General features: G+C 43.8%; 1 protein-coding gene across 9 annotated transcripts in view; it reads right to left on the bottom strand.

Moving 5' to 3' along the window:
- SRGAP2 (SLIT-ROBO Rho GTPase activating protein 2) overlaps positions 1 to 22,490 on the bottom strand; it is a 240,953-nt gene that overhangs the window by 196,337 nt on the left and 22,126 nt on the right. For 6 of the 9 annotated variants that reach the window (XM_087437231.1, XM_087437233.1, XM_087437234.1 and 3 more), the window contains exon 2: positions 18,504 to 18,678. The exons of the other annotated variants lie outside the window; for them this stretch is intronic. In XM_087437231.1, the coding sequence (XP_087293357.1) occupies positions 18,504 to 18,663 (160 nt within the window). In that variant the 5' untranslated portion in view covers positions 18,664 to 18,678. The remainder of the gene's footprint in view (positions 1 to 18,503; positions 18,679 to 22,490) is intronic. 9 annotated transcript variants of the gene reach the window in all.

Raw genomic sequence — 22,490 nt, 5'->3', positions numbered from 1 at the left:
TCTCACCACTCTCGTTGTAGTAGTTAAGTAGACTCAACTACTCAAGGTCCACCTTGTCCATACCAAGGGCTTCCATGAGTGACAGTGACCTGGATCTAAGAATCACCCAAGACCCAGAGGGCTAAAATGTAACCTTATAAAATCTGAAGGTGTAAAAGGGAGAATTCAGTGGTGCTCAGAAACTCCACTAGCCTGGCCTGAAAAGAAATAATCTATAAATAGAATAATTCCTCATCCCTAATTCTAGGTCTTATTGTTATGCTGGGTGTCTTAGGGCACAGCCATAAACTTTGTGGCTTTTATTATTTTTCCCACCGAATATAAGAAAACTAAGCTAAAATAAATTCTGTAACCAAACCAAAATGAAGCTCTCTAGGTAGTATGGTTACTGTACTCAGGATACTAAACGTCCCTTGACCCACAAATGGCTATCTGGAAATCAGCATCTCCAGAGTACATTTCATCTCTAAATTGGAAATATGTTGAAGTAAATTAAGAAAGTCTAAAGCTTTGGCTTGAGCAAAACTAGATGCAGCAAAAACATGAGGTTTTTACATGACTGGTACCTTCAAAGAGGCTGCAGACACTGGAATTAAATACGACACATTCTTCACGTATGGTCAAAGTGCCTTCTAGACTCAAATTGGGGCACCTTATATCGCAAAACAGATGGCAAGAAACTAATAAGTTTAAGTCTTTTTTTCTGCCATCCCAATTACAGTTTGGTCAGTTCACAAACGTGTTCTGGAAACTCTATAGGAGTTTCTCTCTCTTTAAGAGATCACTCTCACTTCACCCTGCTTAACAAAAGACCACGTGCACTTAAAAAGAGGATGGAGGCAGGCCAGCTTCAGGACACACGCTGCATGGGGGGAACTGACTGTCCCAAAGAGAGGGCTCTACACTCCTCTGACAGGTCCACAATAGACTGGCTAGACACAAACGCCTGAAATAAGGAAGTCCATCAAGAAAATGAACAGTTGGCGAGATCAAGGCTTCGGGCCTAAAGGGCTTGCAGCTGGTCTGGCCATTCATCAAAAACTCTGAATTTAAATGGACGACACGTTCTGACTGTGACATGTAATAAAACAACTGGAGCGGCAAAGGTTCTTGATTTTGGTTTCCTTTCCACCCTACATGCTTCTTGCCAGTGGAAGAGTGAGCCTGGCTGTGGTGCTCCTGGCACATCTGGGGTAGTTCCCATTCACACTGGTCAATCTTTGGGATTTTCCACGTATTACAGGGTCATCATCCCTCTACACTAACCCAGAATGTCCAGACTCCGAACAGGAGAAAGTGTCAAATCTCAAAGCCTATGAACTCTCTCAGCCAGAAACCAGATGTAGTAAAGACTATGGAACCAGATATCAGAGGCCTAATTTCAAACTGACTCCTAACCAGTTTTATGACTCTAGTTAATTCACCTGCTTTCTCTAGACTCTTTTATTCTCACATCAGTAAGAGAGAAGTGGACCTAACGGTCTCCCAGATCCCTTCCAAACTTAACATCCTCTGACTTTATGACTAAAAAGTCATACTAATAAGGCTAAAACTGTGGCTTAAACGCGATATGAGCCAACTAAGATTATGCTAAGAAACATTCTATTCCACACAGACAGAGCCAATCTGACCAAGTCTTCCCCCACCAGCCATCAGACAGATGTGTGCCACTGGGCCAAGAGGCTCCTTCTACAGAAGATATGCACTGAGTGATTCAGTAATAGGCTGATCCATTCATTCAATCAACAAATATTTACTGAGCACCTTCTAGGCATTAGGGATACAGCAGTGAACAAAACAGACAAAATCCCCTCCTTCGTGGCATTCATATTCTAGTGAAGGGAAGGGGGAACCAGACATTAAGCAAGTAGGAAGTACAAGGCTGGGGTACATTTTATAGAGAGTGGTCAGGAAGGACCTGCTGATAAGGTAACTTTTGAGCAGAAATCTGAGGCAGTGAGCCGTGCAGACACCAGGAGAAGAATGTTCTCAGCAAACGCAAGAGCAGGACCCTAAGACAGGACTGTGTCCAGTTTGCCTGGCACGTTAAAGGAAACACATGAGCCCAGTGTTGATGAAGAGGAGTCAGAGGGAGAGAGTAGTAGAAGGAAAGGTCAGATAGGCAGTAAGGGCCTGATCACAGAGGGAACAGACAACCACTGGTGGGTTTGAACAGAGTTAGACTAACATGATCTGAATTTCATTTCTGAAAGGTTGCTCTAGCTATTGTGTTGAGAGCAGAGTGAAGGAGGCACGGGTGGAAGCAAGGAGACCAGTTAGGAGGCTGCTGAGATAAGCCAGGGAGAGGTGACGGCAGCTGGGCCCAGGGCAGCAGCAGTGGGGGGTGATGAAGGACAGGCAGAGTCTGGGACATACTCTGAAGTAGAGTGAACAGGACTCTGCAGGACAGGACCTTGGAAAATCTTGGAACTACTGCAGAATCTAACGAAGCTAAATGACACTAAATTCCAACATCCACTGTGGGATCTTAGGATTTAGGAGTTTGTTCATCTCTGTCATCCAGTGTCCAACACAGTATCTGACACATAACAGGTTTCATCATTCATTCAAAATGTTGAATGAATGAATGAATGAATGAATGAAGGCAGAAGATCTGCAGTTTGATAGGTCATCAGGAGACAAAAAGCATTTGGTACTAGACATATTTTACTAACAATGAATTCCCCCCCTTCCCCTAAGTGAACCTATCTCTTTTTGTAAAAAGTTCCCCTTTGCCTGCCCCATGGCCTAGCGGTTGAGTTCAGCGAGCTCCGCTTCAGTGGCCCAGGTTCACGGGTTTGGTTCCCAGGTGCGGACCTACACCACTCATCAGCCATGCTGTGGTGGCAACCCACACACAAAAGTAGAGGAAGACTGGCACAGGTGTTAGCTCAGGGCGACTCTTCCTCAGCAAAAAAAAAAAAAAAAAAAAAGTTCTCCTTTATAACTCTTTTCACACTAGTAAGTAGTGAAACTGAAAACTTCACATAATATAGCTGAGAATCTGAACAACTTGGCCATTTCCCTATGAGGCCAAATGTAATCACCAAACCTCACAGCACCTCAGCATCTCCCATCTAAAATAGAGGGGGAAACATTTCATGAGTAATCTCATGTTTTAATGAATACTGAGTCATGAGGGTAACTAAAAAGGTATGATTATGAATAATAACATTATTACAACAAGCAAGGAATAACACAAGCCAAAACTGTACTATTCCTACAGTTTTAGGACAAGCCAATGGGCTATCCTGGAACGTGCTCCCTTCCTCTGCAAAGCTGAGGACAGGAATTTCTAGATTTTTTTTTCCCCAATAGCACTGCTCTGAAAAAGGTGACAATTCCCAACTACAGAAGCTTCTCTGTCAAGGTGACCCCTGAAGGTCTCAAGGTTCTTAACCCACAGAGACTGACAGTGTGCAAAATATAGGAGCAGAAAATTCAGCATCAGGGAGAAATAACAACAAAGGTGTGTTATAAACCACATTCTGGCAGCAGTTTTCTCGGTTAAGTCAGTGATCATCTTGAAGGGCTAAATTAGAACCCAACATTAATCAGGCACTAGGTGTGGAAAACATCTTATTTACCAAATTAGAAAAAGGAGGAAGAAAGATAAGCCATGTAAAGTGGTTGAGATCAAATTACATCGTAAGGGAAGCTGTAACATTTGGGAGAAGTCCTAGACAGATTTGTCAGCTGAGTGGGAAATCATTTGATGTGACCCCAGTCCAATTATTTAACTTCTGTGCCTCTGTCTCCCATCTGTGCCTGAGTCTCCCACTCACTGAAATGGAGAGCAAATGATTTCAGCCCCCTCCTGTCTTAACAGGGATGTTATGAAGCTGAGATCATGTCTCTGGAAGCTCCGGGGGTTTCCTGGAGAAACACACTCCACAGAAGACAACGTCTTTAGTACAATAATTAAGGGGTCAGGCTGCTCTTAGAAACACCCCCATGGTATGGAGGCTTCCAGCATCAAGGCTCCAGAGTCAGGCAACCAAAATACTGCATCAAGTGCCAAACTCGGGGCTGGGGCCAGCCTCTTTGCAGATGTCAGGAGCCCCATATGTGAATGCAATCTCACATAGATAATAACTACATTCAGATGTTTAATAAACATTTAGTGATGCTTTTAAATTACCAGTAACTTCCTGACATGACCGGCTTGTTGCCTATCTATTAGGAGAGATGGTGTGCGAGGTATGATCATGAACCCCTGGGCAAGTCCTGACCCTTAATTTCCACCTCTGTACTATGGGGCTAACAACAGGAACATGTGAAATGCTGCTGGCACAGCCCTGGGCTCAGAGAAGGAGCAAAATAAGTGCTACAGCCCTCTTCCCTCCCAGTGCTCTGCTCCATAAATAACAACTGCTGTTATCCTTTACTTACAGACCCAGAGGAAGATGAAATAGGAAAGGGTCACCCATAAATATCTTATCTGCCTTTATTCTCCTATAACCTCGAGACTAGAGCAGAGTAAACAGACTGAACTTTAATTAGGATCATAATGTGGGATGTCCCAGGTAAGCCAGGCTCATAAACTCCAATTAGGAGGAGACTGGCTTTTAATGGACGGCCCCATACCTGGCCTGCTCAATGACAGAAGCAGACCCAGTCCTTTGTCCCAGCTTCCCAAAGAAATCCATTACCAGGCACACAAGGCTCCAGTGGGACGTCGGGTCACAGGCTTTCTATTCCGGCGATTGTGGTCTAAGAATAGAACTCCCGGGCACAGAGCAAATGGACTCACAAGGATTGTGTTCATCTACTATCCAAGTTACCATCTGAAGACTATTTAAAGCACAAGGCCAGCAAGCCCCTTCTGAATGGGAGACTGAGCAGGGGAAACAGGCAGGGTGTGTTTTTAATATAGTTCTACAACTTACAGTGCAACTTGCAGAGCCCCAATTTGGGTCCCAGGATCTATCCTCACCAGCTCAGATATCTCACTTGGCTCCCTGTCAAGCACTGAGCAAGGAATGTCAAGTTCATTTTACAAATGGAAAAGTGGGAAGCAAGGAGGGACAGATGTATACATTGCTAAGCCCGTTGCTAATAACAGAAGCAGCTACAGCTGATGTGTGCTTCCACACGCCAGGCCCTTACTAGGCATTTCACCTTCACTCACTGTAAACTCACAACCTCCCCACAAGGTAGCCAGTTATTTTGTTCACATTTTATAATAAGAATACAGATTCTAGGAGATTAAGCAATTCACTCAAAGTGACGCAGCTTATACGTGGCACAGCCATGATCTGATTCCAGGTATCTCTGATCCTACAGCTTGTTATTTGGGGTTATGTTTGTTTGTAGTTACACCATACTGTCTCTCTTGGTTTCTCTCTGCTAACTTAAGAACTCAAGGAAGCTATAATCCAAAACCATATTCTAAACATTAGATCTCATGCCTTATTACTGATATCATCAATTTGGTGAGCAAAGAGAATTAAGTAGTCCAAGGCCAACAGCAGTGTCTTTAGGAACAGAAACCAGACCATAATTCCAAATAGCTAGACAAAAGAGATAAATTCCATGTCAGAGGAACCTTCACTAAAGACCAGGAGACCTTCAGCCCCTGATAAGACTCATCTCATCATCTCTCCTGTCCCAACACCCCTTCACTCCAGCCGGCTTCACATATTCTGGATCTACACAGAAGACTGATGCAGCACTCTGCCATCACTAAACCAAAAGGCAAGTGCTTCAGGATCGCATCAGTATGAAGATTTTATTTTGTAAAGCCATTGCCCTGCCCAGCCTCCCTGCTACGTACCTGTGTCAAACTTCAAATTTCACAGAACACATCCGAAGTGACAAGTCCAGGCCTTACCATGTGCAACAGAACTGATAACGATTTGTTGGATCAGGGGCAAGATCAATTCTCCAGACCCCTTGCTTCCACAGCTCCTACAGAAAGTTACTTCCATTGGAATCTTTGGTGTCACATAAATCATGGACAGCAATTGGGGGGAAAAATTCAGTAGCAAATACAAGCCAGAAAAAGTAAGTGTGACATAAACCAAGCTGGGCACGTTCTCACAATCCCTTGGAAATGACTTTACCTGGAGGTCGTGTGACTCATTAAACTCAGAGCTAAGATGTTATGGTCAATGGATCTACAGGGGCTCCTGGCAGTTTCCTCCATGCTTTTCCGAGCCAGGACTCCAGGGCCTGGCTCTGACATGGTTACCACTTCGCTGGAGAAGCTGACAATAATTGCTTTCTCTCCCTTCCTCCTCCCCATCTGATGAAGATAGCTAACTGGCATTTGTCTTATCTAAGGAGGCTAACTTGCAGCATAAGTAGCATGACAACTAGAAAATATGGGGACTCGTGTAGTCAACGCATATAGTTACCATGAACAGGAACATGCTGTTAACCAGGTTAACAGTTGTGTACAGCCAGTATCTTCCCTACAAGCATTTCATACAAATCTTAATCAAATCAGGAGAGAGGTGAAAGGAGACTCTGAGGTTCCTATGTACCACTCTTAAGGAAGAAAAATTTTCCTTTCTTCTAAAAGGGGTGTCCTGGCTATCGTACCTTTTGAGGTGGCTGAATGGATTTGGTGTTCTGAGTAAGAAAGAAAGAAAGGAAATGAGATTTTTTTTTTCTATTTAGAGAAATGAGGAAATAGAATGGTTTATATACAGGTCCGATCTCTTTCACAGAGTCTGCTTGGAGGTAATGCCATAACCTCAGGCCCCCATTGAAGAAATTTCATCTCATATCAGGTTCTAATTAAAGACATGCCCTTTGTAAACGGTGACTTGTAGGTGTTGTCAATATTAGACAATAAGCATATAGGGTGGGGGCTGGATGTATGTCGCCTTACTATCCCCAGTCTAAGTAAGTTCATAGTAAAGATCATCAGTGATAGTGACAGTGACAACACAGATCCCGGCTAATACCATCACCATCCTAATCCTGTGGAAAAATGTTACCTGGAAACATTCCTCCCTATCAATCACACCATCACTCAGAGAAGCTGGGTGATTGGTCCAACTTTTAGACACTGATATATTCAAATTAATCAGTAGTCACTGAGCGACTAGAGGGTGGATGGCACTCCACTGTGGCTATACTATGCATCAGGCATTTCTATTCCTGGTCTTTAACTTTCAAGGCAAATCTGAAAAACTGAACGACAAATCAAAGAACACTTAAATTGTTGAAGATTTAGTCCAGCCCGCCAAGGCGACCCTCTCTTTCTCAGAAGCTTAAGCACTTAGAATGAGAAGAGCTGCTCCATCCACTGCGTAGATCCAGATCATCCCTAGGGAAGGAGTAGGACAGGTGGGAAGTCCACTTCCAGAGCCTCTACCTACTCTTTCTCTCCAGATCCCTGAGAAGAGAGAGCCATCCCCTCCTCCATCTCAGTCTGAGATATACAAAGTGTAAAATTTTCTACCAAAAGAGGAAGGTCTAGAGGACACTAGCAGCTACCATGAGTTTCCCTATGACTCGAAGCCTCTTGGCTCTAGCCTGGGGCAGCCGGAGTCCACATTCAGAAGCATCTTGTTTCCTGTTCTTCTCTAGGTTAGAGCCCCAGCTAAGAATAGCACCCCATTCATGCTGCTGTGTACACATCCTTTTCACTTGCTCTTTTCTTTGACATACGCATGAAACCCTGGTTCTTGTACATTCTCCAAGGTAAACAAAAATATTTTAAAATGGGCACAGAGCAGCATTTTTATTCCCTATCCAGTCTACAAAAAGGCCTTGCCTGGAGGAATTCCACTCCAGAGCTGAGTGTCACAGGAGGAGCTGGGGCACGGGCTCCCTCTCTGAAGCGCCAAACAGAGATTCACACTCAGAGATGGTAAGCTGGTGGCAATATGTTTAGGATGCCCAGTACCTGCCCAGAACCCCTTCTCTGTGCACGTCCTAAATCTAAAAAAGACCAGAGGTGGTAAAATTGGTCTCTTTTTGTTAGGTTGACCCATGTGAAATTACCTACAAAATGGCAATTTCATATGATTTAACCTAATAGAATCCTAAAAAGCAAATCGAGCCTTTTGCTAATAAGCAAGAATGCAAAATCCATTATTTCCCAGATGGCTCCACCCCAAGACCATTTCCTATTAGTCTTTAGCAACTAAAACATTTTGCAGGAAACTTAAAACCTATGGAACAGCTTGTAAGACAGGCCTGGCATTGGTAATAGACATCCTTTCACTCATTCATTCCATATCCATATCCATATCCACTCAGCCCCGGCCCCCAAGAGCTCACAGAGGAAGAGTCAAGTGAACGGGCAAATACAACACAGTATGGAAACTGCAACTCTAGGGACAAGTACAAAATAAGAACTCTGTATGTACCTCAATTACAACATTTCTCACACAGAATAGGCCTGGCTGTTTGTACATGGGCCTCACTGGTTAGACGATACATACTTGGGGGCAGGAAACGTGTTCTCTTTGTCTTTGAATCCCTGGCATCCAGCACAGTTCTGACACATAGTCGGTGCTCAATGATGTTTGCTGAATGACTGAATGACTCTTAGAGGCTGAGTAGCCTATCTGTAAAATGAGGTGAGTAAGCAGTGTTTCTGTTAAGAAATTTTAAGGTTCTTATATTTTAGACCAGACTACTAATTAAAGCACTAGAAAGAGAACAGCAGGCTCCTGATTACAGAACTAGAAAGAAAAGCAGAAAAAAGGTGGGGGCACTACACTTTATAATCAAAACGAGTCTGAAATTACAGACTAAAGTCTGCCTCCAGTTGGGAGTGTGGCAGCATCTTTTTCTCTCTCCATTTAATGTCTTTTGATTTCTTTCTTTTTTTTTTTTGTGAGGAAGATCAGCCCTGAGCTAACATCCATGCCAATCCTCCTCTTTTTGCTGAGGAAGACTGGCCCTGAGCTAACATCTGTGCCCATCTTCCTCCACTTTATGTGGGATGCTGCCACAGCATGGCCTGACAAGCGGTGCCTCGGTGCGCGCCCGGGATCTGAACCCGGGCCACCAGCAGCGGAGAGCGCACACTTAACCACTACACCACGGGGCCAGCCCCTCAATTTAACTTCTTTTGATTCCAATTGATTTTCCTTATTTTATAAATACAAGACCACCAAGAAGTGAAAGGTGTTCTATGAACTAAAGCAAAGGGGACAGACCCAAACCACTTTCCATTTGTCCCCTGGGGGGTGGGGTGAGTATTATTCTCTCTGGGGCCTGGGATGCCTTTTATGAGTTCACAAAAAGTCACAAAAAAGAAGAAAACTAATTCATATGGGCACCAAAATAGGTAATTAAATGTTGAATTAAAGGATCAGAGATTAGGCTGACTGCCAGGTGGCCAGAACCGAAGGAGGTAAAACACACACACACACACACACACACGCACGCACACACATGCACACACACGCATGCAATATCTGTAAACCCCACCCCCACCCCCACCCCGACTTAAAAAAGTCACTCAGGTCACCTTTTAAACCTATAGAGCAATCATTTCTAAAAGAAACAGCAGACAGAAAACTAGCCTCAAAAAAACTCATCGTCCAAAGTTGAGTATTTTGATGTAGGCTCAAGCAGTCTTTCCCTCTCTTCAAAATAATCAAAGCTCTGGAAAAGGACAGGATCGATCCCTTCCTGATAGGAAATCTTTTATCTATACATTAACTTCTAAAGGAGAGAAACTGGCTCAAGCACCATACTGCTTTGAAAGTAGAAGTCTTTATCCTAATGAATTGATCTCATCAATTTAACTGCACATTTGATCCCAAGACTCTTTGTGGGCCTGATGACCCCCGGGGCGGGGGGGCCTTAAGTGAGGCTGTCCCCTGGGTGGCCCACTCCATCATGGCCACCAGCAGACAGGAAAGGGCCATTGGGGAGATTCTTGTTTTATTATGTAAATCACAGGAAGCCACACACCCCTCCTCTCCTCTGTGCAGCATCCCTATTTCTACACAGTGGCCATCAGCAGAGGAGCAGGAGGAAGTCTGCCAGCATAAATGAGAATGACAGGCTGGCTGCTTCCATTTAAAAGCAAGCGTCCTCCACAAGCTGCCTAACTGAAGGGTCCTCCACAAGGGTCCTCCATAAGCACCTAACTGAACACCCATAGCTAGGTTTCTCTCGAAAACCCACTTCAGTCCATTTACCTCCAAGGAACCAGGCGGCAACATAAATGGCAAAGAGTTGAGAGCAAGTTTGGAAGCCCTGTGGGAAAAGCCTAGACTTGAAGTCAGACTTTGGAATCCTGAATCTCAGTTCCTAGGATCTGTGTGGCCTTGGGCATGTTACTTAATTTCTCTGAGCCTCAAGCTCCTCTCTGTAAAATGGGGATAAATAATATCTACCTCACAAGGCTTTTGTGAAGATTATGTTTTGGGGGCGCATCTAAGGCCAGTGGGTTTGTGAGGGCTGTATGACTTTATTCTGTCTCAGGGAAGCAGAAACCAGATATAAAACTGAAGAAGAGTGCCATCCAGATATGGCCTAGGTGTGAACAATTTCTGCTTGCATGCATGGTTAGGATGCTGGCATTTCAGGGAGCCAGCTCTGTGAGTTTAAGGCCAAACTGGAGGAACTTTCCACCATGATGGGCCCCATGTGGATCACAAACATGATCCACACCACTGCAAAATTCTCAATCTACTCTAGAATTCCTGAGTTGGCCAACTTTATCCAGCTCAGAATAAAACCCAAAGACTGCCAACACCAGTCAATGTTTCTTTTCAAGGATTACATAAAGTAATCCAAGAAGGATCCAAAGAATTCATTCTAACATGAAATCAGCCTTGCTAATAAATAACAGCACCTTTCTCAATCAAAATCTACACTCTTGTCAAGACACCTGTCAAAAATTATAACTGCTGCAGACAAGTAGAAAAAATGGCCACACAGCAGCATAAAATCCCTTTGGCTGAAAAGTACATCAAGAATCCTTTCATTTAACTTCCAGGCCAGGGTGTCTTTCTATTAATTTAAAGCCAACCACAAAATCAGCTACTGCTTTTATTTTGAGAAAGGGGACTAGAGAAGATGGCCTCCAAATGCTGTCTCCTTCCAACCTACAAAAAAGGGACGAGTCTGACATTCAGACAGCCTTGCAAAGAAATTTGGTTTACCAGCCCATGGGTGGTTTTTGTTTGTTTGTTTCCTTCTGTTGTTGCTGTTCTCGCCCTCCTGACCAAGAGGCCCACAGACTAGCACTTTTTTAGATTCATTTATGTCTGTAAGTGAATTTGTAAAGACAAGGTTTGTGGTATCTGCAGGGTCCCAAAAGCCTGGAAGGACAAAAGACCATAATTCTCTTAAATTCGGCTCAGAACCAATCTCATGCCAACAGGAGGAAAATTACTTCCATCATCACTGCTCCAAAATGGACCCTCTGCCCAGCTCCCAGCCCAGGCCCCTGGGACCCACACTGCTGTTGTATTGTCATCTATAGGAGGCTTGTTCACACACATCCAGACTACCAGAGCAAGAGTTCAAAAGGGCCCTCCAACAAGTGAGAGGCCTGGGAGGAAAGTGACAGACAGGATCTAATGTCCCACAGTAGCTTGTTTTCACTGCCACTTGGCTTACCTTACGACCTGCCAGAAGCTATTCAAACACTGAGCAACGCCCAGCCACAAGGATCATTTTTACTCTCTGGAGTCAAGAGAGTGCATACCCTGGTTCCCAGAAAGCCAAAAGGAGTATCCGTTTCTCCCTCTAGGCAGTCTCCTTAGGATTCAAGGGCTCCTTTCACCACACCTAAAGAGAACCACAACCCCTAAAATAAGAAGCAGCACTCTAAAAACAAACTGTACCCATTACTCAACCGTTCAAGATTAGGCCTTCTCCCACATCCTTGCCGGCCCCCAGAGTCCTCGTCCATCAGTAGGAATCATAACACATCATGCTTTGTTGTGTCTTCTTCCAGGGTTGGGGAGACTAACTGAGATAATACACACTTAGCACAGGGCCAGGCACATAGTAAGTACTCAATAAATATTAATTATTGACATTATTTTTATTATTCTAAAAATATGTATAGTTATTATTAAGAAAGTATTTTCCAAAAACACATGTCATTCTAAGCCAAGTGTAAACACTCTGCAGTCAAGTTTCAGTTTCTCATACAAATAGAAGGAACTAATACAAGAAAATAGATACTCTAAGAGTATAGGTAATAGATAAATAGATACTTTAAAGGTTCCTATTTGGATTTTGATTCCATTATGTGTAGTGGCACACACATAGATCCGTTTATTCAGAAAGAACTATTTGGCACCAAGTATATGTATGGCACTGCACTAAGTGTGTGTGTGTGTGCGTGCGTGTGTGTGCGCGTGTATGTACACATATACATACAATCAATAAGACAAATTCACATATATGTATAATTAACACTTTTGAGCATCTACTAATTGATTATAGGTACTAAGATAAAATTCCCTATAGCAAGCAATGAATGCAAAAAGGAGGGAAACATGTACAGACCATACCCTCCTAACCAACTTGCCAGCTTATCTGACATACTTCAACTACTGTCTACACTATCCTGGCTGGGTTGTTAGTAGGCCCTTCTCTTGTGTATCTGCTCCTTTCTGCTCCCATCAGCCAGGATGGGGGCTTCCCCAAGGACAGTAGTCTGTTCATAATAGGTATACTTGTTATTTTAATTACATATTAAATTATTATATAAGTTGATTAAATATGAGTGCAAAAAAAGGTGTTTCTATGAAAAATAAGTTGAATGCTTTGGAAAGACTTGATGAAGGCAAGTTGCTAAAAAAAAAATTGCTGATGAATTAGGTAGGCCAAGATAGCAGTAAAAGATTGTAGTGGTAGAGCTACAAAATCTGGAAATATGCATTTTATTTCTCAAATTTCAAAACTCACTTAACTTACAGAAACTGAAACTGGAAATCACAGATGATGTATTAAGAAAGTCAATAGGACTCCACTCAGAAGAAAAAGCTCTGTCCCACATCAAAAGATTGTGAATGTACGTGCATTTATTATTTTTAAGTTAAAATAAAATGCTTAGGAACTGTAATTTTTTCTTTTAAGATTCTCTGCTTTAACGGTTTTTGGAATTGACTAACCAAACTACTGGTCCAATTGCCCCAGATAAGAAGGTGTCTCCACTTTACTTACCTGTATCTCTTAGGCTAATAGCAAAATTAATTTATATTCCCTTAGCCCAATTCAACTAGGTAGCAGAGAAAGCTGGCCTGGGATTTCATAAAATAGACCTGTTAAATACCACTCAAACAGACAAAGTGTGGGTGGAACACTGAATTTTAGTCATATTTCTAGAGACCAAGATGCTAATGTTTGTGAGCATGAGCTGCACACTGACTACTCATAGCCTGAAACATGGACCAAGAGATGAAGGATGCCCAAATGCCACCTCAGCTTTGGTCACAGGCCTGGACACAGCCCGTCGGTTGATTCAAGCGTCTGATGTTCCAACCTGGCACGCGATGCTACCTCTGCAAGGAGAAAATGTCTCAGGTGATGTTTTATTGAGAAAAGGCAAGAGTACTTAACCATCGAGGAGGAGTGGGATCCCTTCCCAAGACCCCTTAATAGGCAGTCTAGTACGTTTCTGTTTATTTGCACGGAACGCTGGGTTTCTACCCCACTTAACAAGATTCCAGGCACTAAAACTGAACCGACATCATTAGCTTCCCACCAGAGCTTTACACCATCAAGATGCGATCTGTCAAGGGAGGCAGCACAGGGCCTCATGTCAAGAGAAGTCTGCTACAGCAGAAAGCCAAGTGAAAAGAGAGGCTTCAGCAGAGTTTCAGTCATCTGACAATTCTTAAAAGAGATATTTAACCTATAGAGGATCCCATTGCTGGAAGAGAGAAAAATACCAACCCTTTTTTTCTTGAAAGCTGAGGATGGTATAAGAAGAGGGAAAAGAACTGGGGAAGCCTTTGTGTATTGAGAGCTGAGTTTATTTTTACTCCCTCTGCCAACAGAGGCAAGGTAATTCTATAAGCATCATTTAACTTTCTCACTAGAAACAAAATAGAGTAAGGCAGTTAATGCCCTGCATTCTACCTCTCCAATTCCAACTCCAGTATCACTTGTTTTTCCCCAGAAAATTAAATTGATTCTCATAGAATGGCACCCAAACGTGTGCTTTCAAAGGCAGACCCCAAAACTGATGGGGTCCTCAATGAGACGATGAGGAGCTATTTTCCGTTTCAATTTGGAGTCAGGAAATCCATGCGTCTCATTTTCTTCAACAGGGGTAGGCCTAGATGACCTCTAGGATCCCTCTACTTCCAAAGGAATAAAAGGAAATGAGTTTCAATTACAGCTGTCGAATTTTAAGTCAGGTATCAGCAAGAAATTACTAATTTGAGAGCTGTCAATCAGTGGAACAGGTTTCAAAATAGGTTGTGGAATCTTCTGCCCTGGAGACAGTTAAAAATAGGCTAGGCAGCCATCTGTCTTGGTAGGGTGCAGCCCTTCCAAGAAGCAGGTGACAGAACAAAACCCTTCTTCCCTCTGAGGGAGTCTACAAACGAGGAGTGATTAGGCGGATAAGGAAAAAGGAAGGAGGCTGCAGTCCATCTGGGCCCAGGCAGAGCTGTGGGCCAGGCAGCTGAGACTTTCTGTGGAAAGGGAAGATTCGAGCTGCAAAGAGGAAAATATGAGGAAAAAAAGACAGAAAATAACTACACAGCTCTGAGCTCTTTGGGGAGAGCTGAGCCAATCTGCTTCCCAGCTGCGGCAGCTCTGTTTGGTCCTGGGGACTGGGAGCTCAGCCACAGATCCTTGGGGAGGGTATTATTCCCCTCCCTAGTTCCCAAAGAGTGTATACATGAAGACTAAGTGGAAGATGGAATTGTCAAATCCAAGATCTCCCACGACCAGCAGCACCCACAGAGCATTTCCAAAAAGTTTTCCTTAAAATACACTTTTTTTTCTTTGCCACCCTCTTTGGCCATCTGTAATCCTACCCATTTCCTGCATTTCTTTCATTGCTATGGAAAGCTCCCTTGGGGCATGAAAAGGAATGAAACCTTCACGGACCTTTAGAAACCTAACTCCAATGGGAAAAGCAAGAGACAGCATTGCTACAGTCTTTACTCTGCAAAACTGGAACTGTCCCTCTCTTGCTAGACGTGAGCAGCCCTGTGACCCCATCTCTGTGCAACCACCTCAAATGTACACACTTGGGGATCTCAACTAAGTCTTTGTTCCTAACACTGTGTCTACCCACAGCACACTGGAGTCAGCCATGAGGTGTTGTCACATAGGCCTTCAGGTATCCAGCTTTGCTGGTAGACAAAACACAGGAAGCCCACTGTTTTCTAAGCCCATATAGTGCAAGAGGTTCCTGCAAGGGGAAAAGAAGGGCAGCGAGGTCAACAAGTCAACATCAGGGATGCATGGAGCCAAGATAGGCAGCAAACTACAGATGGAGGCAAGGGATGGCCACCAGCTGTCAAGAGCTAGACATCAGGGAGTACAAGGCAAAACCAGTGCCTGAGGCTCAATTCTTCAAAAATGAATTTTTTTCTGGTTGGGGCTACCAGCTAAGGAGAAATCTGAAGCTGAAGCATGCAGCCTGGTGATTTTTTTCCCCTTCAGCAAAGGCAGAGAAAGTTGCAAAGATAACTAGAAGAAAATCAATACTGCAGGGCCCCAGATTTAAGATGAGCCTTTGCAGAGGAGAAATCTGAGTCTGTTCTGTCCTTGCCGCTGTCCTAGGTCAGATGAGATGGGCTTTTACCCTAAGAGAAGGTACCAGACTTATTGAGAAGAACAAGGAGATAACGGATATGAAAGGGTCCTGTAAACTCACACAGCCCAAAACAAATGAAAGGAAGGGATTATCATCGTTGCTAACGGCACACGGGCTGTCCCCAAACTTGGTGGCTAAACGGAGCAATATCACCTAGAAAAGCAGAAATCGCTTTCTGGGTCATCTAGGGGCCCAACTAGGGCACTATCTTCTATCTTGGTGGTCTGGGGGCAAAGCCAGCTGTGAAAAGGGGCAGGCCCCCTCCCTTCCGTTGCTTGATGCCACACAGCAACTCTAGGGAGCAGTTATGGCCCAGCACCTGGCCAGACACCCGGATTCTCTGGCCAAAATCCAGGACTTGGGAACAGCATACCGGAAAGTGTCTCTCCTCAGAACCTAGCTCAGGTCCAAAAAGAAGGTTCTATCCAGGACGCGCCCTACATAGCTATGAAATACAGGGTTTGCTCATTTTTCAGAGTTGGGATCTTCAACACCTTTGGGATTCATTCATCAGATGTGGGATTTGGACTGCTTAAGGCCTTGGGGAACCGCAACTAAGCAGCAGAAAGCTGGTTTCCAAGGAGGAGACTGAGCAGACGATACAGAAGTAAGGCATCTTCCAGAGGTCGTCGCCTCTACCATGTCATCATTGCCGGCACCCGCCCCTTGAGGACTGCAGGGAAGCCAGTACAGACAGGTGAGTGGGTATGCTGTTCTTCAAGCTTTCCTGGGAAGTTGAATCCACATTGTCTTTCTATAGCCTGGAGCTGGTAAAAAGAGGGAAAGAAGGAACCAACAATGGAGTAACCAACCCACCAGCTTCCCATTCACTCTTTTTTTTTTTTTTTTTTAAAGATTTTATTTATTTATTTTTTCCCCCCAAATCCCCAGTACATAGTTGTATGTCATAGCTGTACATTCTTCTAGTTGCTGTATGTGGGACACGGCCTCAGCGTGGCCGGAGAAGCAGTGTGTCAGTGCGCGCCCGGGATCCGAACCCGGGCCGCCAGCAGCAGAGCGCACGCACTTAACCACTAAGCCACGGGGCCGGCCCCCCATTCACTCTTATAACTCAGCACCATGAGGCTGGCTGACTGCCAGCCAGTATTCTCCCCAGAAGGACATAGGTGGAAAGGCTGTCAAATCAGAGTATGGGATAGTGAAAAGAGTATTGGACTAGACATCAAAAGATCCTAGGCAGTGTGGAGAGATTAATTAATGCAAAGGAGCATAAGGGAAGTCTTTGAGGTGATAGAAATATTCAATATATTATTTATGATTGTGGTTACACAAGTGTGTACTTTTGTCAAAATACATTGAACTATAAATTTAAAATGGGTGCATGTTATAGTGTATAAATTACACCTCAATAAAGTTTTTTTTTTTTTTTTGAGGAAGATTAGCTCTGAGCTAACATCTGTTGCCAATCCTCCTCTTTATGCAGGAAGATTGGCCCTGGGCTAACATCCGTGCCCATCTTCCTCTACTTTATATGTGGGACGCTTGCCACAGCATGCGGTACGTAGGTCCCCACCCAGGATCCGAACCCAGGAACCCCGGGCCACCAAAGCAGAGCACGTGAACTTAACCACTATGCCACCGGGCCGGCCCCAATAAAGTTGTTTTTTTAAAAGAAAAAAAATCTGCATTCTAATTCTGATTCTGCCCTTATTAACTTGGACAAATTTAATGCTTCACTTTTCCCATCTGTTAAATGGGGTTAATAATTTCTGTCCTGCTGACCTCGAAGGATTTGTAAGGTCATATGAGATCATATATGTGAACTAATTTCAAAAAGCACAAAATGCTACACAAATATAAGGTAACTGTAATTATATTTGTTCCACAACACTTGGCACCTCCCTTGCTGTATATTTCCTGCTGATCTTAAGGGGGGAATTCTGTTCTATTTAACTGCTGATGGTTCAAAAATCTTTCCTCTGGAAACCCTGACCTAAGTGTTCTTCCTGCGTGCTCCAGACCATCTGCTTGCCCGCCTCTTCACTATGTAAATGCACCTTACTGCAGGCGACAAGCGCCCCAAACTGGGACTGAGCATAGCCGCCTGACCAGAAGGCAGACACACAGATCCCATTCTGAAACTGTGGACTCTTCCCCTCGTGGGGAAATTAATGAGTTAGCATTTTACACGTTGCCATGTTTCTTGGAGAGGAAAAGGAAAGAAAATGCAGGATCTCCTCAGAGAAGGACAAAAGGGGGAAAGACACAGGAGCCTGGGCAGTTCGGCACAAACCTACTCAGCTGGGAGAATTAGCTAAAAGGGACTGAGATGATCTAATGCAAATCCTTCATTTTAAAAATCAGGAAACTAATTCTCAGAGAGGGCAAGATTCCAAGGCTAAGCAAAAGTGGGAAGCAGGTTCAACTGTAGGTGCTTCAACCTTCTAGTTCTAGCCCCATGCACATGGTCATTTCCCCTATGATGCTCTCCTTCCCTAAGACCGTCATCTAGTAGTCTTAGACCCTTATCAAAACCTCTGATAGGAAACAAATGCAATCTCATACTAAAGTATAAATAAACAAACAGCATTTTTGAGTCAGGTGAGGGAAGAGACCATTTTAAACAGATAAAGCTAAGAGGGGAAGAGAGGTCTTCAGCCTATCCTCGGAGAGACCTTGACCACAGCCCTAAAATCACACCCCATAGCTGGTTCTCTACCCAGCCTTAGGCAAATAGAGCACAACAGCTAGAAACTCTCCAAATAAGTTCAAGCGGGCTTACAAAGACGTTCAAGTGGGCCTGCAGAGTTGTGGGTCTTACCTGCCTTTATCATCCTACAGAGCCTGTGCTGTGGTGGAAATACTGTCCTTTGGAAAGGTGTGTTATACATCTCACATAAAGGAGAATCAGGGCTCCAGAGAGACTCCTGCCACTCTTCCTTGCAAATGCTCCTTCTAAATCCATATCTTAAGAAGACCATTCATTCTGGTTTCACCTGGTGGAGAAAACAAGTCTTGGATTTGTCCATTTTTCCCCTAGTCAAAGCCACCATCATCTTTTGCTTGATTACTGCCAAGAGTCTTGTAACTGCTACCCTTCCTTCCACTTTTTACCCACTAACATCTATTTTCCACACAGCAAGCAGCAAGATCTTAAAAAAAAATAAATTCGATGTGTCACTACTTTGCTTATTGCCCTCCAGTGGCTTCCCACTGCACTAGAAATCAAATACAGGGAGCCGACCCTGCTCTCTAGGCTCTGTGTGGTCTGTTCCACCTGCCTGCCTGCGGACTCCACCCTCCTCTGTATCCCTCTTCCACTTGCTCTCTCCCTTCTGGTCACACAGACCTTCTTTCTATGCCTCAAACATACACAGCTCTGTGTGCCTTCAAACCTTGGCACCTGCTGCTCCCTCTGCCCCCAGATCTTCCCTTGGCTGGCTCCCTCTTCTCATCACAGGGTCAGCTTGGATGTCATCTCCAGGAGGCCTTTCCTGACCACACATGGGTTAAGTAAGCTCTCCCACCCCTGTTCGTGATGGCCACTCTCGAGCACATCACCTCATTTCTCTTTCCTTCAGAACACTCAACTACCTTAAATTACCCTATTAATTGATCCACTTATTTGTTTGTTTAACATTTCTCCCACTACTATTACAGCTCCATGAAAGCAGAGAGTTGCTGTCTTGTTGATAACAGAGCCTGGTATATAGTGGACATGCATCAGCACACGCTGAGTGCATGAATGAGAGAATGAATTAATCAATTAACATTTTTTTTGTGTGTGTGTGTGAGGAGATCAGCCCTGTGCTAACATCTGCCAATCCTCCTCTTTTTTTGCTGAGGAAGACTGGCCCTGGGCTAACATCCGTGCCCATCTTCCTCCACTTTATATGGGACGCTGCCACAGCATGGCCGGACAAGCGGTGCATCAGTGCACGCCCGGGATCCGAACTGGCGAACCCCGGGCTGCCGCATAATTAACATTTTTTAAACAAATCAAATTCAATGTCTTTAAAGACAAGGTAAGGCTCTCTGGTAGGCCCCACAGAGATGGTGTCCTGGGTCACTCTTGCACTCACAAGAAACACCAACACACTCCAGCGACAGGGAAATACATCTACAGGATGCCAAGGTGAGATCAAGTACCTCCATCAGGTATTTCCATAATTAATCACTGGCATTCATAGGCTGAGATACCTAGACTACAACTCCAGCATCGATCTGAAGAAAACCTATTCATTGAAACTAACAAAAACATGGTGTCATTTTCATTTCCATTACAAAGCATGCCAAGGTAGCAGAAACATTTTGATTGACCGAATATCTTTCTCTCAATCCAAGTGGCAACTGATCAGTTTATCAAGGGACAAATAGTTAAACAACTCAAGTCAAAAGCAGAAAAGTCTTTCTTTGCTTCCTTCCTTCCACCCCTCCTTCCCTCCCTCCTTCTTTCCTTCCTTTACTTAGAGGCATAAGTAAGACATTTAAAATACAGAAAATTACTAATACTTAAAATTCTCTTTTAGGAGACATTAAACCGTGACACTGTCGCCCGTTTTCTGTTTGGAACAAGGCAAGATGTATATACGTGTCTGTGTGTATATATATACACACACACACACATATACGTACATACATATGTATACACGTATCTATCTACCTATTTATAAATTGGGCAACAAGTAACTAGAAGAACTACTACTGCAACTGCCTGAGGAACACTGACTCCACAGCCCAGTAAGTGATGTACCACTTCATCTCCATCAACCTTAATTCCTGCCCCTACAGAGAATAAGTGAGATAACAGAACTAAAAGCACTTTGAGTCTCTGAAAGAAAGAAGCTATAGAAATCCTGAAAGAAGAGAAAAACAAGTAGAAATATAGTCTCTGAGACCGGTAAGAAAAATGTTGCATAAAAAAAGAGTCAAGGTGTTAATTGCTGAAGAGTCCTTCAGGTTGAAGAGAGCCATCCTTGACTATCCTGTCTCCTGCAGGCACCCTGTCCTTCTTTTCGAGGATCCGCAGTGATCAGTCTGTTTATTCAGTGGCCTTCTGACTATCGAAATGCTAGGAGCAGCTCACGAGTTCAGGGGCAGCCCAGCCAAGCAGGCCTGTACAGGTTTCCACCACACCCAGGTTTCAGCTTAGTAGAAAATGAAAATGGCCAAAACAGTTTTAATGAGTTGTTAATGATTTAAGTATTCACAGTGATATGCTTGCAAGATAGGATAAAAGGAACATAAGAGCAGTGAAACCAAATCAAACCAAGAACATATTCAACAGTAGTGAATGTAATCACACAACTTCGGCACAAATTTAGGAAGTTTCCGAATAGAAGTAGGACTGGCAGATCCTACGGTCCAGCTTTCTGCCTTCACTCAGAAGTCCTCCCACCCCCAATCCCTTCCTAAAAAAAGCATTCTATTCTTTTCTTGAAACTCTCCTGAGCAGAGTATGCAACAGCCTTCCTTCGTAGTTTTATCCTATTGCTCCATGAACACCAGGCTTCTGCCTGATGTCAACCCCCCTCTCAACTGCTTACCGAGGACAGGACTAGACTTCAGTTGTTTCCTGTAGACAAAATGCAATGGTCGACATTCAAGATCATCTATGTGAAGGAAAACTGGTTTTAAGCAGATTAATAAACTCCATGCTTACAGGTTCTCACACTTGGTATATTTTTCTAAAACACCTCAACAAGATAAGAGCTTGGGAAATGGCTCCCTTGGCTAGTTGAGAGGGAATGTCACCTTTAAAAAAAAAAAAGCCCTCATAGAACCACCCTGCTAAGGAACCGGCAGACACATGCCATTCTTTTGTACATTTTGCAAGCAGATTTGAATGTTTTTTTGTTTTTTTGGTGAGGAAGATCAGCCCTTAGCTAACATCTGCCAATCCTCCTCTTTTTGCTGAGGGAGACTGGCCCTGAGCTAACATCCATGCCCATCTTCCTCCACTTTATGTGGGACGCCGCCACAGCGTGGCCTGACAAGCGGTGCGTCAGTGTGCGCCCGGGATCTGAACCCAGGCCGCCAGTAGCGGAGCCCGCGCACTTAACCGCTACGCCACGGGGCTGGCCCCAGATTTGATTATCTTTACCCAAATTTACCCAACTTTGGAGTTTGCAACACCAAAACAGATCTATAAGAAGGTCCTCCAATGTTCCACTCTCGGCTCCAAAATACATTAGTCAGTTTAGCATTAAGTCAAGACACTTAGATTGCTGCTAAATAAGAATGGTTCTAGGTCATGATTGAGACGGCATTTCAAACTACCAACAACAGTACGTCTTAATCACCTGTTAAATGCTCAGCACTATGTGAAACACCACTGGCAGGCACAAAGAAGTATAAAAGAGTTCCTGTCATCCACACCTAACAATCCAGAGAAGGCCCTCAATTAATTTACCAACAAAGTATGTTGCATAATAAGATTATTTGTAAATCTGTTGTTTGAAGTTCAAACACATTTCGCCACAAAAGCCAGGCTATGGTGTTTCAGTTCTCAGGATGTAGAAAACCAACTCAGCCCACAATGTAACTGGAATATCGAGTACGTGCAAACGAAACATGATATAGAAAACTGGTGTAACACTGGCAATAACTGGCATGTATACGGTGCTTTGTCAGCTACAAAGAGTTTTTTCACATACATAACTTCACCATGACACTGTGGATAGGTGGTAGTTAGTAGAACATGGTAATATCTTCAACAGTTGAGGAAACTGAGGCACAGAAAGCCTAGAAACTTTTTCAGTCACACAGCCACTAAGTGTCAACGGGACTCTAATGTTGGCCTTCCCAC

Source organism: Ceratotherium simum, chromosome 2 (assembly GCF_057802395.1).
Source record: "Ceratotherium simum simum isolate JZ-2026a chromosome 2, ASM5780239v1, whole genome shotgun sequence".
Taxonomy (NCBI): Eukaryota; Metazoa; Chordata; class Mammalia; order Perissodactyla; family Rhinocerotidae; genus Ceratotherium; species Ceratotherium simum.
Note: the sequence above shows the minus strand (reverse complement) of the source record. Positions and strands in the feature narration are given on the sequence as shown.